Genomic DNA, 15647 nt, shown 5'->3' on the forward strand with positions numbered 1-15647 from the left:
TCGAGGACCCATAAGGTTCGTCTGGATAGATTTTCCTCCATCTTGGACATTTTGGAAAACCTTTTGAAAAACATATGTTTGTTAGGCCCATGGTGCATCTCTTGGTTTGTGCATCTTAGCTTTTGTCAAATTAAGGGATTAGTTAAGGGATGACTGAGTTATTGATAAATCAGATATAACATGTCCAATTAAATATTCTGTTAATACACTTCCTATCATCTTGAAACTTTGTAGGGACATCAGACATTACCGTGATGGACCATTTTAAGTTTGGCATTCATATCTTTAAGACAAAGGAAACTACACTATTAACAATTCACATTTTGACTATGTAATGCTAATGCTTAAAATAATCCATTAAAAAATCTTGTTCTCATGGACTAAAAGTCAGATTCACTCCAAATGTGTTATTTGGACTAATCACAATAGTCTAAAGAGTTTGAGAAAATAATATTGATGCATTGAAAGACGGCCACACTTTACTAATAGATGCATATTAGGACATAGGCTAATATGCTACAATATGCAAAAGAACTTCAAAAATCTTATTATCATGAACCATGGGACCAAATGACACAAATCTGGAATGTAGGCCCATTTTAATGGCTTAACTTTTGTTTAAGAAAAGCTCAGGGATTGGTCAAAAGATGGCTGAGTTATTGACAAGTCAAACATCAGATTTTACCTACTGTTCAAGAATGAGTAGCATACTCACAGGCCTTACACACTGATCTAAAGCTGGAGATGCTTGTGTTGCGTAGGCCCTACCTAGTTTTAGATGGGATGCACCATTTTTATTGAGCCATTTGGTTGTTTAAAACAAACCACCTTTACACAATATGGATCAGGATCCCTAGTGAATCAGAGACAAAACGGTGAAGTCTGGATTTCTGCTTACTCAATGTCTTTCTAATCAAAGCAGACATATGACCTTTGTTCAATTTCTATGCATTGTTTCTGGTGTGTTTTATAAAAGACAAAACAGTTAAATGTTGGTCTATTTATGGATTTAATTTGTCAAGTATTTTTTATCATACAAATTATTTGATGTGTTAATTTAACGTACATTTTTTTGAGAAATCCGAATTCGCGCTTCAGTTGTTTTTTGTTGTTGTTGCGCAGCTTTAGCGAGTATGATGTCCTCAAACTCCTCCCTGTTACGCATTTAACACATAACCAAATTGCGCTTGGCAAGGGCAGGTAGGCCTAGTCAGGGGACCTGATGAAATCAACTGATATAGCAGCCTATACAAGTATGGATAGCAGCAGTCTTCGATAGTACTGCAAAAATATATATATATACGATATTGAACCTTTTATAGTGCCGTAGTGGACCAGTTGAATTGGATTTACGTCGTTGGAATAGGAATCATGATTCCTCAGTCGAGCAGAGCTTTTCTCTTCAAGATTGCTGGTTACTGGAAGCCGCTTTTCAAAGGCAGGTTTCTAATTGTAACCAATACTGTGAGCTGTGGGTGTATGCTTGCCGCCGGCGACATCATTCAGCAAACCAGAGAGACACGGAGGGTCCCGGAGAAGGCACGTGACTGGACGCGAACAGGTAAGGTCCACGACCAGCAGCCGATAAGGAGCCCGGTTTCCACCTTGTATGAAATCAGTTCTGAAGCGAAATGAACCATGTGCTAGGGGCAAGAGAGCCAATCATAGTCATAAAGTAGCCTAGCCGAAATAAAAATGCAAAGCATACACAATGAACTTCAACTATAATATTCCAAACCATAGGTATAATGATATGCTTTATGTTGACATGATTCTAGCTTATTATGTTTTCCAAAATCCTATACAGTAGTTATGGGTTTCACTAACTGCAAAGAACGTTTCATTTAGCTGTGTTACTGCTGCCCTCTGCAGGTTGCATGTTTGCAGTGGGATGCTCAATGGGGCCCTTCATGCACTACTGGTACCAGTGGCTGGATAAGTTCTTTCTCGGCAACGCTTTACCTGCTGTCACCAAGAAAGTCCTCACTGATCAGCTGATTGCATCACCGACCATGGGAGCATGGTATTTCATTGGTGAGATATTGATGTTTTTTTTTCAAGAAGTCAGCATTTCAGTATACTGAAATCAATGTGTACTTGGACAGTTTGCAGAGAACGGGAATTTTCAGGGCTAAAAAATAGTGTTTTTCTTTATGTATTTCGTCTTTATTGTCACTTTCTTTCTCCAGGTATGGGAAAGATGGAGGGCCAAAGTCTATCTGAGGGGTTAGAGGAATTCAAAGAAAAGTTCTGGGAGTTCTACAAGGTTAGTGGAACAGTTTGGATAAGAGTATGAGAAACAGTTTGATTACGAAACCCAAGCCTATTGTACTGAATATTGCTGTCCCGGTTGATGCTACTAGTTCTCAGAGTTTGTGCTCCTTTTCATTCAAGGCAGACTGGTGTGTTTGGCCCGCGGCACAGATGATCAACTTCTACTTCTTGCCTCCTAAGTTCCGTGTCCTCTATGTCAATGTCATCACCCTGGGGTGGGACACCTACCTCTCCTACCTCAAACACAGTAAGAGCTGCTCTGACGCCATTTTGTTTTTGTCTATTCAACATTACACCGCCAATGATTCAGATGTTCTTTAACAGTAATAGTATCGTCTCTGTTGTTCCAGGAGACAATGTTGAAGGAAACACTGCATATGTCACTGAGTTGAATGAGCCAGAACTGGAAGTGTCAGGGTCAGCAACCAAACAGTTGAAAGAGAAGCTCTAACATTGGATTGGTGTCATTTGAGAGCATCGCCGGACTTGAATTCGATGTCGATGTCACTGACCATGACCATGGCAACATTCCTTATGTGTGCCTTAAAAGCACTACCTATTTAAACAGTTTTATACTAAACTATGGTGAAAAATGTTGCCGCCCAGACAATGCATACCACATGTACTGTATAGTGCATGCATTTTCCACTATAGCCTAAAGCGTTGTCTGGTTGTTGTTGTATTTAGTGTCTAGTTGATTAGTATACGAAGGCAATGTCCCGGTCATCATCTCAGTTGCTAATCTACCAACCTATTAATGAGAGTGAGACTTGTTTCAGGTGTGCCACAGTTTACTTCTACTACTATAATGTAATCTATGTTGTTTACCCAGTAAAACCTGTTTAAGTAATGACTGATGTGCAGAAAGTTACACATATCATTCTTGTGTAATAGGCATAGGCTAATATATGTCTAGTAGGTGATATGAATTACTCCCCTTGTGATATTTAACGATCCTATCATTTATTTACAGGAATAGCTTTTTCGAGCATCTTAAAAGAGTTATAGAATCTTGATAATCTTTTATTTAAATGATGTCTTTTGATATCAACCAATTTCTTTACTGGTATAGTTTGGATGTATTAATATCGAATATTATTTTTAATATGCCTGTAGAATTTAGGTTTATATTGAGGTTGAATAAATGCCTTAATACAGTATGTCAAATGAGTCAATCCAATACTGTAGCTGCAACTGATCAAAGATCATTTTAATCTCCAAACAAAATGTATGTTTATAATTGCATTGTAACAACAAACTCCAGGGCCCAGATTCACAAAACTTTCTTCAGAAGAAATGTCTTACTGCCATTTATTTCCTTAAGCAAAGTTGCTATTTTCTCAAAAAGGTTATTTGAAATGTTGCGTTATTTCTTCTTAAGCAAAGTTAAGAAGAAATTTGATTATTGAAAATAAAGTTCTTGGATTTGTTCATGGAAATGTTCTCAATTTCAAGATGGCTAAACCTTTGTCTACGCTGGGCAGTAAAGAGACTAAGCTAATGAAAGCAATTGAACACGTGTAGCCCTTTTCTGCAGTCATTGGACAAATTGCCCTCTAGTGGCCTCATAGGTGGAATGTTAATATTTTTTATAAATATTTCAAATGTATTTTAAAAACGGGTGTTTATGTCAAACGGATTTGTTCCATTTTAGTTATGTCATGTAAATTAAGTTTAATATTGGGATGCAAACTACAAATGAAATATATTTGAACTCTATATCTGACATGGTACAGGTGTCGTCTTTTGTTTAAGCTCATAACCATGTGTGTGAGGTGTATACTCAAAGTAGATTTGTTTAAGACTACCAAGAAACATTCTGTGTGACCCAGATTTAACCCAATGCTAAAGAATGTACAAAGCTGTCATAAAGGCAAAGGGTTGCTACTTTGAAGTATCTTAAATATAACATATCTTTTGTTGTTAACACTTTTTTGGTTACTACATGATTCCATATGTGTTATTTCATAGTTTCGATGTCTTCACTATTATTCTATAATGTAGAAAAAATTTAAAATAAAGAAAAACCCTGGAAAGAGTAGGTGTCTGTCAGGGTTTTCCTGTGGTGAAGTAGAGGACCAAAACGCAGCGTGGTTATATTGACTCATGTTTAATAAAAACAGATAAACATGAACATTACAAAACAATAAACGTGGAAAACCAAAAACAGCCCTATCTGGTGCAAAACACAGAGACAGGAACAATCACCCACAAATAGGCTACCTAAATATGGTTCCCAATCAGAGACAATGACTAACACCTGCCTCTGAGAACCATATCAGGCCAAACATAGAAATAGACAAACCAGACACACAACAGAATGCCCACCCAGCTCACGTCCTGACCTACACTAAAACAAGGAAAACACATACGAACGATGGACTGAACGTGACAGAACCCCCCCCAAGGTGCGGACTCAGAACGCACAACCTAAACCTATAGGGGAGGGTCTGGGTGGGCATCTCTCCGCGGTGGCGGCTCTGGCGCTGGACGTGGACCCCACTCCATAATTGTCTTAGACCACCTCCTTAGTGTCCCTTGAGTGGCGACCGTCGCCGCTAACCTTTGCCTAGGAAACCTAACAATGGGCCCCACTGGACTGAGGTAGCTCGGGACCGAGGGGAAGCTCGGGACCGAGGGGAAGCTCGGGGCCGAGGGGAAGCTCGGGAGTGAGAGGGGAAGCTCGGGAGTGAGAGGGAAGCTCGGGAGTGAGAGTCACTCCTGAGCGGGAAGCTCAGGAGTGAGAGGAAGCTCAGGAGTGAGAGGAAGCTCAGGCAGGTTGATGGATCTACCAGATCCTGGCTGGCTGGCAGATCCTGGCTGACTCGCGGATCTGGCAGATCCTGGCTGACAGGCACTTCTGGTGGATCCTGGCGGATCCTGACTGAATGGCGGATCTAACTGATCCTGGCCGACTGGCGGATCCTGGCCGACTGGCGGATCCTGGCCGACTGGCGGATCCTGGCCGACTGGCGGACACACAACATAGAATGCCCACCCAGCTCACGTCCTGACCAACACTAAAACAAGGAAAACACATACGAACGATGGACTGAACGTGACAGTGTCCAAACTTTTGACTGGTACTGTATATATGCAGTATATATATATATTTAAATATATATATATATATATATATATATATATATATATATATATATATATATACATACTGCTCAAAAAAATAAAGGGAACACTAAAATAACACATCCTAGATCTGAATGAATGAAATATTCTTATTAAATACTTTTTTCGTTACATATTTGGATGTGCTGACAACAAATCACACAAAAATGATCAATGGAAATCAAATTGATCAACCCATGCAGGTCTGGATTTGGCAAATTAAGGTGGAAAACCACACTATAGGCCGATCCAACTTTGATGTAATGTCCTTAAAACAAGTCAAAATTAGGCTCAGTAGTGTGTGTGGCCTCCACGTGCCTGTATGACCTCCCTACAACACCGGGCATGCTTCTGATGAGGTGGCGGATGGTCTCCTGAGGGATCTCCTCCCAGACCTGGACTAAAACATCCGCCAACTCCTGGACAGTCTGTGGTGCAATGTGGCGTTGGTGGATGGAGCGAGACATGATGTCCCAGATGTGCTCAATTGGATTCAGGTCTGGGGAACGGAAGGGCCAGTCCATAGCATCAATGCCTTCCTCTTGCAGGAACTGCTGACACACTCCAGCCACATGAGGTGTAGCATTGTCTTGCATTAGGAGGAACCCAGGGCCAACCGCACCAGTATATGGTCTCACAAGGGGTCTGAGGATCTCATCTTGGTACCTAATGGCAGTCAGGATACCTCTGGCGAGCACATGGAGGGCTGTGCGACCCCCCCAATGAAATGCCACCCCACACCATGACTGACCCACCGCCAAACCGGTCATGCTGGAGGATGTTGCAGGCAGCAGAACGTTCTCCACGGCGTCTTCGGACTCTGTCATGTCTGTCACGTGCTCAGTGTGAACCTGCTTTCATCTGTGAAGAGCACAGGGCACTAGTGGCGAATTTGCCAATCTTGGTGTTCTCTGGCAAATGCCAAACGTCCTGCACGGTGTTGGGCTGTAAGCACAACGCCCACCTGTGGACGTCGGGCCCTCATACCACCCTTATGGAGTCTGTTTCTGACCGTTTGAGCAGACACATGCACATTTGTGGCCTGCTGGAGGTCATTTTGCAGGGCTCTGGCAGTGCTCCTCCTGCTCCTCCTTGCACAAAGGTGGAGGTAGCGGTCCTGCTGCTGGGTTGTTGCCCTCCTACGGCCTCCTCCACATCTCCTGATGTACTGGCCTGTCTCCTGGTAGCGCCTCCATGCTCCGGACACTATGCTGACAGACACAGCAAACCTTCTTACCACAGCTCGCATTGATGTGCCATCCTGGATGAGCTGCACTACCTGAGCCACTTGTGTGGGTTGTAGACTCCGTCTCATGCTACCACTAGAGTGAAAGCACCGCCAGCATTCAAAAGTGACCAAAACATCAGCCAGGAAGCATAGAAACTGAGAAGCTGTCTGTGGTCACCCCCTGCAGAACCACTCCTTTATTGGGGGTGTATTGCTAATTGCCTATAATTTCCACCTGTTGTCTATTCCATTTGCACAACAACATGTGCAATTTATTGTCAATCAGTGTTGCTTCCTAAGTGGACAGTTTGATTTCACAGAAGTGTGATTAACTTGGAGTTACATTGTGTTGTTTAAGTGTTCCCTTTATTTTTTCGAGCAGTGTATTATTACACCTACCACCGTGTGCACATTACTGCACTTAGTTTAGCAAAAAAAATGAAAACAGGACAAATTGGTCCTGTTTGACAAAACATGTCAATGTACCCCCTATGGGCATGACACCGCTACGACATACACTTGATGTGGATTTGTCCATAGCATTTTCACTTCTCCTGTCATCTGCAAGCACTTAATTCAGTGAGAGAGTCAGGCATTCTGAGACTGTTTTCGGGAAGAGACTAGAGTAGAAGGCCTGCCTAATTTTGGTCCAATTTATTTAGTTTGTGGTAAAAATTCTCATATGTGTGAGAACTATGGATGACGAAGAGAAGACACGCAATTAGGCAAAAAGGTGAGTCAAAATGATTCCACAAACATTTTGTATTTCTATAGCACATGCTTTGCACAGAAACTTTTCAAGAAGTAATCCATTTGTAGGGTGGCTTGGGTTTAAACGCCCCCTACCTCCCTGGGTTAAACACAACTCCTGCCTGTAATTCGCACAGAAACCACTCTATGTCACCACTTTTTTTTTCAACACTTTCCCTGGCTGCCACTTCTCTTGCTCAACAAAAATGTAATCTGTCTCATCTCAACTTTTTAAGTCAGTCCAACAAAACAATTTAAAGGTGGATTGAGCATGTTCTTTTGAGTAAAATTTGGGGCAAAAAGCTAATTGCCCCAGGGCAATCCAATCCAAGTCAATGGTACCTATATAAACATTTTCCAAATCATGTCCGAATAATCTACAAGTAACTTGAGTTACATTATCAATGTTAAGGTACTTTAGGGTGGTTTGAACAGGAAGCGTGAAAATGAAGAGGGACCGAGTGAGATGTGCTCAGTCATAATTGAAAGACAATTTTAATTTTATTTTAATTGTGCATGTGATTTTGTTTCATTATTTGATTTATTTAGTTAAAATAAGGTACCTGGATTTTAGCTTTTATGTCAATTACAAAAAATGTCCAAAAAAATGTTTATCACTAATCTTAATTTGGCCCCATAGAGGGGGGTGTTTTGTCCCAATAGTGGTTTCAGTTTTTATTGAACAACAAAAAACGATTCATTCTGCCCTCTTAGTCACTGAACTTTTTTCTGCCTAAAGATAGCCAGTATGCACATATCTAAATCTTACCAAACTTAGCTTTTTTTGTTCTCAGAAAAAAATATGTTTTCCTTAAGAGTGGAGTTGCACCCTAATTACCATTTTTTGGAAGGAAAACTATTCCACTCATATTGCAATAAATTATATTTCACAGAAAACTGGAAAGGCTGGACAGTTACTGTACACACTGAGTATTGCAAATGTTTAACCTGCATGAAGAAAATGTTCTATCCTCAAGATGCCATTATTTTCCAGCCTTTTTAGAAGGCCTCAAAGTGTAGCTCATGATGACCAACCTGTAACCTGAGCTACCTACTGGCATAAGCATAAGGATTGCCTATCCTGCAGGCAGACCTGGTGATTTTTAACATTGGCGAGGGTCATTTTTTAGCTTTTTGGGAACAAACTGCTTCTTATTACAGTATTGGAAGCCTTTCAAAGTCAAATTCAGGTGCGGTCAACATTTCATCAGCATTTCATTAGTTCATCTGCTCAGTGGATAATCAGTGGATAATATCATGTGACGTATGAATTCTAACCCTCCCAGGCCTGCCAAACTAGTAGGTCTAGCTGGGGATTGTGGAGATAGACAAGCATCTATTTCAAACCAGCATCTCTATTCTGATCTCTTGCTCTGCAGTTGAACTGGAATATTCCCTTTGTACACTTCAAATACGATTATTGGCCACATCACAGGTTGACATGCATATTTCGAGCTCTGAATCATCTTTTTGTGAAGGAGAGTGAACGAACACAGACCGGTTGCAATGGCGTGCAAAAGGCCAGTTCAGGCCAATGTCTTTATGGATATTATAAAAGATCTATGACATCATGGTACTCAAATCATTTCTGTGGGACTGTTTCACAGCTTGGCTCATCGTGTAGGACCTGTGGTAAGCATGAAGAAGCATGAAGAAAGACTCTTCATCAAGGTTTTTCAGTTTAACAACAGAGATTCCCATTGGATTGTTATACCTTTAAATGACAGTTCCCACTGGGCACAGACGACAGTTCAACGTTGAGTTTTGATTTATATTTGGTTGAGTTTGTCAACTATCAGTGAATTCAACAAAACATTTCACCATGATATAGGATTTAGGTGAAAAGTTGTGTGAAATAAATACGTAATTCCCTTACTTTGATTACTTTTTGCAAATCCAGTCAATGTTCCACGTTGATTCAACTTCATCACATAGATTTATTTTGTTGAAATTGCGTGAAAACAATGTTCATTCAACCAGTTTTTGCCCAGTGGGTTATTACAAGACTGCATTGTCCAACTACTGTGGAATAAAGACAATAAGCACTTGTTGTAAAGAAATACTGTGTGTAAATACTGGAGTGATGTATGATTGCTAATAAAATTGTTCATAGACAAATTCTGTATACTGCGTCCATGTGTATAGGCTGTAAGTTCATTGAAATGAAGTTGTTTTCAAGTCGTTGAAAAAATGGCCCAAAAATACGTATTTTCAACTTTCATTTTCAACCAAAACCGAACGTAAACGGAGATCTTTGTATAGTCGTCTTTTCAGCGATATGAAATATACATATTTTCTACGACCTGAGAAATATGTATTTTCAATGACCTGAAAAAGTTGTCTTTTCAACTTTCAACCAAAACCGAACTTAGATTTGACGGAGGGCACAGTCAATTTTTCCACAACTTTGTGTTAGGTGGGTAGGATGAAATTATGTCATACTGAGTGCTATAGACGGGTTCAAATAAAATGTGCATACTGTACTAAAATCAATACTTAATTGAGGATGGAAATGTGTTTATGTTCAACTCTGTAGTTAAATAATATACAGTTCACTGAGTGTATAAAACATTAGAAACACCTTCCTAATATTTTACATTTTACTAGGCAAGTCAGTTAAGAACAAATTCTCATTTTCAATGACAGCCTAGGAACAGTGGGTTAACTGCCTTGTCAGCTCAGGGATTTTAACTTGCAACCTTTCGGTTACTAGCCCAATGCTCTAACCACTAGGCTACCCTGCCGACCCAATATTGAGGCACACCTGATTTTGCCCTCAGAACAGCCTCAATTCGTCGGGGCATGGACTCTACTGGGTCGTAAGCGTTCCATAGTGATGCTGGCCTATGTTGACTTCAATGCTTCCCACAGATGTGTCAAGTTTGATGGATGTCCTTTGGGTGGTGGACTATTTTTCAAACGCACAGGAAACTGTCGAGCATGAAAAACTCAGCAGTGTTGTAGTTCTTGACTCAAACCGGTGCACTTGGCACCTATTACCATACACTGTTCAAAGGCACTTAAATCTTTTGTCTTCCCCATTCACTCTCTGAATGGCACACATACAAAATCCATATCTTAATTGTCTTAAAAATCCTTCTTTAACCTGTCTCCTCCCCTTCATCTACACTGATTGAAGTGGATTTAACAAGTGACATCATTAAGGGATCATCGCTTTCCCCTGGATTCACCTGGTCAGCCTATGTCATGGAAAGAGCAGGTGTTTTGTAATGTTTTGTACACTCAGTGTATATTCACTTTAATACATTTTATCTTGTACAAGAGTACAACATTTCAGGTATTTTATGGCAATGTATTCAGTGGTCTTATAAATATGACAATAGTGAGTGTATTAGCATAGATAGCTTTCCTGCTATTGTTGTTATTGTTTATGGCAAAGTAACTTTTTTTTTTCTTTTTTTTTTCACCTTTATTTCTGTCATAGATGGAAAATGAAGTCATGGGATTGAAGGAGTTTTGTTTGCTTCAACCCTCTGAAGCTTTATTAAGAGATGGCCTGAAAGACAGACCTAGTTTCAAAATAGTAACCTGTCAAATTGTGCTAAAGGTGATACAGTCCCAGGAACAGCCAGATGACTCACACTAATGGTGCTTTCAAGACAACTGGGAACTCTGAAAAACAACCTGACATCAAATCATGACATCAGTGATCATCAGGTTGAACAGTCGGTGCTCCAGTTGGATTACTGTTCAAAACAATTTTTTTTAGTCAGAGCTCATTTTTTTTAGAGTTCCCAATTGACGTGAACTCACTGAAGTCGGAAGTAGAAGATTTCCCAGTTCCGAGTTCCGAGTACCCAATTGTTATGAACGCGGCATGTATTCTTCCATTGCTGTCAGTGGTCGTGCCATAACAAGGAGTTTGGGTGGTTGCAGCCTGGTCTCACAGACAAGACGTAACATAATACATGTAAATTCGGTACTTTCTAATTAGTATGATATGTCACGTTTGGTATGGTTACATAAGACAGTAGCTTACTTAAGACAAAAACGAAAGTGGTTGGTCAGACAACATGAGCATTTTAGCTGATCAGCAACTTTGCAACTACTTAGCATGTAAGCTAACCCTTCTCCTTCCCCTAACCCTATCCCTAACCCTAACTGTAACCCTTTCAGTTAACCCTAACCCTAACCGTAACCATTTAACCATGTAACCTAACTCCTAACATTAACCCTAACCTTAACCATAACCCAGGGTTTCCCAAACAGTCCTCGGGACCCCAAGGGGTGCATGTTTTTGTTTTTTTACACAGCTGATTAAAATAATCAACTAATCATCAAGCTTTGATCATTTGAATCAGCTGTGTAGTGTTAGGGCAAAAAAAAAAACACGCACCCCTTGGGGTCCTAACCCCTAACGCTAGCCAGCTAGCTAATGTTAGCATTAGCCAAATAGTCACCTAGTTATTGTTAGCCACAACTAATTGGAATTTTTAACATATCATGATTTTCGCAAATTCGTAACATATTTGGTTTTGCAAATTCATAACATATCATAAGAATTGTAATTTGTAACATATCATACGCAATTAAGGGACTGCGAATTTACATACAGAATAATACTAAATGCTCTGAGACCAGGTTGGCAGGTTGGCAGTTAGCCAGGCAAAGGAACAGAGTCGATTTCCAAGAAACAGAGCTTAGATGGCTTTGAAGATTTGAAGATTTCATCACATTTCCAACATTCTCATGAAAACACCAGTCTTTATAGAACAATTTAGAGTTTTTTTATCTACTATTGTCATCGTTCTCACAGTCTTCAAATTAAGTACAACATACAGACATTTAATGTCTTGTGTTTGATTCTATAGATTTGTTAGGTTTATTTCCAAATAGCGGAGTAAAGGAATACATTTGGTTTGAAGGTATTTTGGTATATAAAACATTTTGTATTTTTTGTTATTGTTATGTAGTGGCACCGTTTGAAAACGGAAAACCGTTTAATTAAGAGATTTCATTTGAGTTTCTGAGTCGGTCATATCTTACATTGAGGAAACGTATATTAAATGTTGGCATTGTGATGTAGGCATATTGAGCTTGACGGGTGGACAAACACCAAACAACCCCAAAAATGTTAACAAACAGTCAGATATAAGTTTTGTCCACAGAGTCAGGCCTTAGGTGGCCACTGCTAGTCTTCTAATGTGTTTTTCACTCCCATCCAGGGCCAGTGGGAAAATGCTTTACCTGCATGAAGAACATTCAGAGGAGGACTCCATGGAACCCATACTCAAGCCTGACCTCCCCTGTACTGTCAAAAGCCTCTTCTCTGGGAGACTGCAACTCCCCCTGCTGTCCCGCTGACACTCCCCCCAGGACGTCAGAAAGAGGGCAGAACAAGCACAGCCCGTCTCCAAGTCCTCCTCGCTCGGCCTCCAGTTCACGAGGAGCCTGGAAACCATCACCGCCAGCTTTTCCAGGGCTCTCCAGTAAGTGAAATGTTGTTGGTTTTTTTGCTCTTGGGCCCAATTCCAAACCAATTTATACCTCTTTCCTCATAGGTCTTTCGTAGTCTGGTTATTTGTCTGGAATGCTGGGGCTTTCCAACCCTCTTCTCCCTGTGGTGTGGTGCAGAGTGAGTGGGAAAGGTAGCAGATGAAGGGGGGGGGCTATATTTAGATGTTTAGATGGAGTAGTGCTTTCTATATCTTTCGTGCTATGCTTGACTCAACCTAAAAAATAAATTACAATATTTTGATACTTTGAAATAGTAAAATGGTCCTAATACAAGTCCTTGCTGACTCCCGATAACATATTATTGGATGCAATATGCACAGGAAAGAGACCTACTGAATAATTAAGGACATTGCTTGGTTCTTTTGAAGGTCTGGTATGAACAAGCTATAGAAATATCAACTTCATTCTTGACATGACTTCCTCATTCAATGGAACGCCATTTTCCCAATAATGATCTATGACAGCTCTGCAACTGCAACTACAGAAATTAAATGTAAATTACCGAGCCAGCTCCAGGCATAAGCGACATAAGTGGTCACTTAGGGCCCCAGGCAGCTAGGAGGCCCCCAAAGCCCCAAAATAAAAATAATAATAATATACACTGAGTATACAAAACATGAAAAACACTCAGCATTGACAACAATGCCTCACAGTCTTTATATGCTTCTCACTGTGGCCATATTGTCTGGCGAGACAGCCATGTGCTTGCATGTTAAGTTGCGTGTGCAGTTTTTATGCAGTGCCAGGGGAATTGAAGTGACTGGGTTGGTAGCTACGATACACTCTCAAACTAGTATGTAGTTCAATGGAATATAAACAAAACTTGATCAATCCTGTTAACGTCAAACCTTTAGAACTGGGCGTTAAGAGTGTAGTACTCTTAACAGTTGGCACTGTGCATTTCTCTTAACTGTATGGATTGTGGCTATGTATAGCCTTTATGTTGACCTAACTGCTGAGATCTCCAGTCATTGTCCTCATGCTTGTTCTCATGGGAAGCATTACAAGATGCTGCTTTCTATCGAAAGCAAAAATATGCCATCATACATGTCCTGCTAATATCCCTGTTATGCAGGTGAATGAGGACCCAAAAGCGACTTGGCGAAAACAGAGTCTTTATTCCAGTAAAGGAAAATAGGCAATACTCCTAGACAAATCGGAGCAGAAAACAAAACATAAAAAACTAATTCCACTCGTAGTGACGAGGACAGACTGGAGACTCGACCATAAACTGTAGGTTGCCTCGGGAAGGCACCGACCGTAGCAGACTCAGACACCTGCTCACACGCAGCATCTGAGGGAAACAAGACACGACAGGGCGAGACAAAGACACAGCACGGCGAACAATATACAAGGATCCGACAGGACAGAAACGGAAAACAAGGGGAGAAATAGGGACTCTAATCAGAGGACAAGATAGGGAACAGGTGTGGAAAGACTAAATGAGTGAGTAGGAGAATGAGGAACAGCTGGGAGCAGGAACGGAACGATAGAGAGAGGAGAGAGAGGGAGGGAGAGAGAGAGGGATAGAAAAAGGGAACGAACCTAATAAGACCAGCAGGGGGAAACGAACAGAAGGGAAAGCATAATGACAAGACAATATAAGACAAAACATGACAATCCCTGTATATGGTCAGGTCATTTTGGTCTGGTTAACACTGAAAACCAGCTGTGTTTAAAGGGATAGTTTGCCCAAATATAACATTGTTATTATATTTTCTTGGAAGTAGTCCAGGGGCCAGGGGTGACTGCAACCCAAAATGATGCTTTCACTGGCTAATATTAGCGTTGATTATCCTCCCCAAAAATTGTGTTAATTTGTGCCCACTTTAACATTGTCTGAATTGCAAGCCAAAAAAAATTTAATAGTCATTTTCACGCAACAAAAGCATTTCAATTGAGCTGTATTCAATATTTTCTGAAAACAAACCTTGGTGATCTGTTGAAGGCTAATTTGAAATGTTACTCTTATTTACGAAATAACTTTAGAACAGCAGTTTGGTTCAGACATTTAATCATTTACCCTGAGATGGTTGTCTGTGGCTGTTAGAAAGTGGTGTGTCGGTCTCTCCTAAAGGGGTCGAGTAGCTTTTTTCACCACCGTCCGTCCCATTGTTAAGGATCGGTGTTCTTTAATAAGGACACTCATTGACAGTTGCGAGAGAACCAAAAGAGCCTGTTTTTAAAAGGCAACACTGTCTTAGCCTCTACCCGGCTGGCTGTCATAGGTTCCTCCTGCGTCAGATGTTCTGACTCCTAGGTTATTCTGGGGAGCGCGGTGCTCAGCTGCAAGTCGTAAGATCGCAGGAAAACCTTTTCTCTTTTCCTCCTGATAAACAAAGCCCCTCAGGGAAGCGAGTACCCTAGTCACAGATAGAGAGAGCCATCGTGACAGGGCCCATGCTCTTTATAATTCTATCTACCCTAACTTTTTTATAGTCGCGGGCCCTTCATGTGACTTTTCCTGGTAGACTTGTGAGCATGTGAAAGGCAAAATGGATAGCAATAGCGCTGGGACTTAGACCAGAGTAATGTTAAGTTGAGCAGGGTTAATGTTTATACTCAGAGAAATTGAGAGAGGAAGTTATTATGGAGCATAGTTTGAAGTGGACCAGTGCTATGCTCTGGCAAGGGGAGGGGGAGGGGGTGATCTGTCATGCCTCTCGTTCACTGTAAATCAGACGTCCATATTTAGTCGGGAGGGAGGGAGGGAAGGCCTAGCAGTTATGTAAACAAAAGCCTGGGCAGGCAGGGGAGGGATTGCACTGCGCTAATGTTTGAGTCCATTAAC

The 15647-nt window shown here is 40.9% G+C and overlaps 1 protein-coding gene across 1 annotated transcript; it reads left to right on the forward strand.

The window, feature by feature from the left end:
• The first annotated feature begins 1162 nt into the window (after positions 1 to 1162).
• On the forward strand, positions 1163 to 4000 carry mpv17l2 (MPV17 mitochondrial inner membrane protein like 2). Its single transcript, XM_046321804.1, has 5 exons — positions 1163 to 1561; positions 1873 to 2034; positions 2190 to 2266; positions 2395 to 2521; positions 2625 to 4000. The coding sequence occupies exons 1-5, from the start codon at positions 1372 to 1374 to the stop codon at positions 2723 to 2725; spliced, it is 657 nt and encodes a 218-aa protein (XP_046177760.1). The 5' UTR covers positions 1163 to 1371; the 3' UTR covers positions 2726 to 4000.
• The last annotated feature ends 11647 nt before the right edge of the window (positions 4001 to 15647 follow it).

The sequence above is a fragment of the Oncorhynchus gorbuscha genome, linkage group LG22 (genome assembly GCF_021184085.1).
Source record: "Oncorhynchus gorbuscha isolate QuinsamMale2020 ecotype Even-year linkage group LG22, OgorEven_v1.0, whole genome shotgun sequence".
NCBI classification, from domain to species: Eukaryota; Metazoa; Chordata; class Actinopteri; order Salmoniformes; family Salmonidae; genus Oncorhynchus; species Oncorhynchus gorbuscha.

Bases quoted from the DNA above. Each gene is read 5' to 3' on its own strand.
- mpv17l2 (XM_046321804.1), top strand. From the start codon at position 1,372: ATGATTCCTCAGTCGAGCAGAGCTTTTCTCTTCAAGATTGCTGGTTAC. The intron at 1,562-1,872 runs GTAAGGTCCACG...TGCCCTCTGCAG, and splicing joins ACGTGACTGGACGCGAACAG to GTTGCATGTTTGCAGTGGGA. The intron at 2,267-2,394 runs GTTAGTGGAACA...TTTTCATTCAAG, and splicing joins AGTTCTGGGAGTTCTACAAG to GCAGACTGGTGTGTTTGGCC.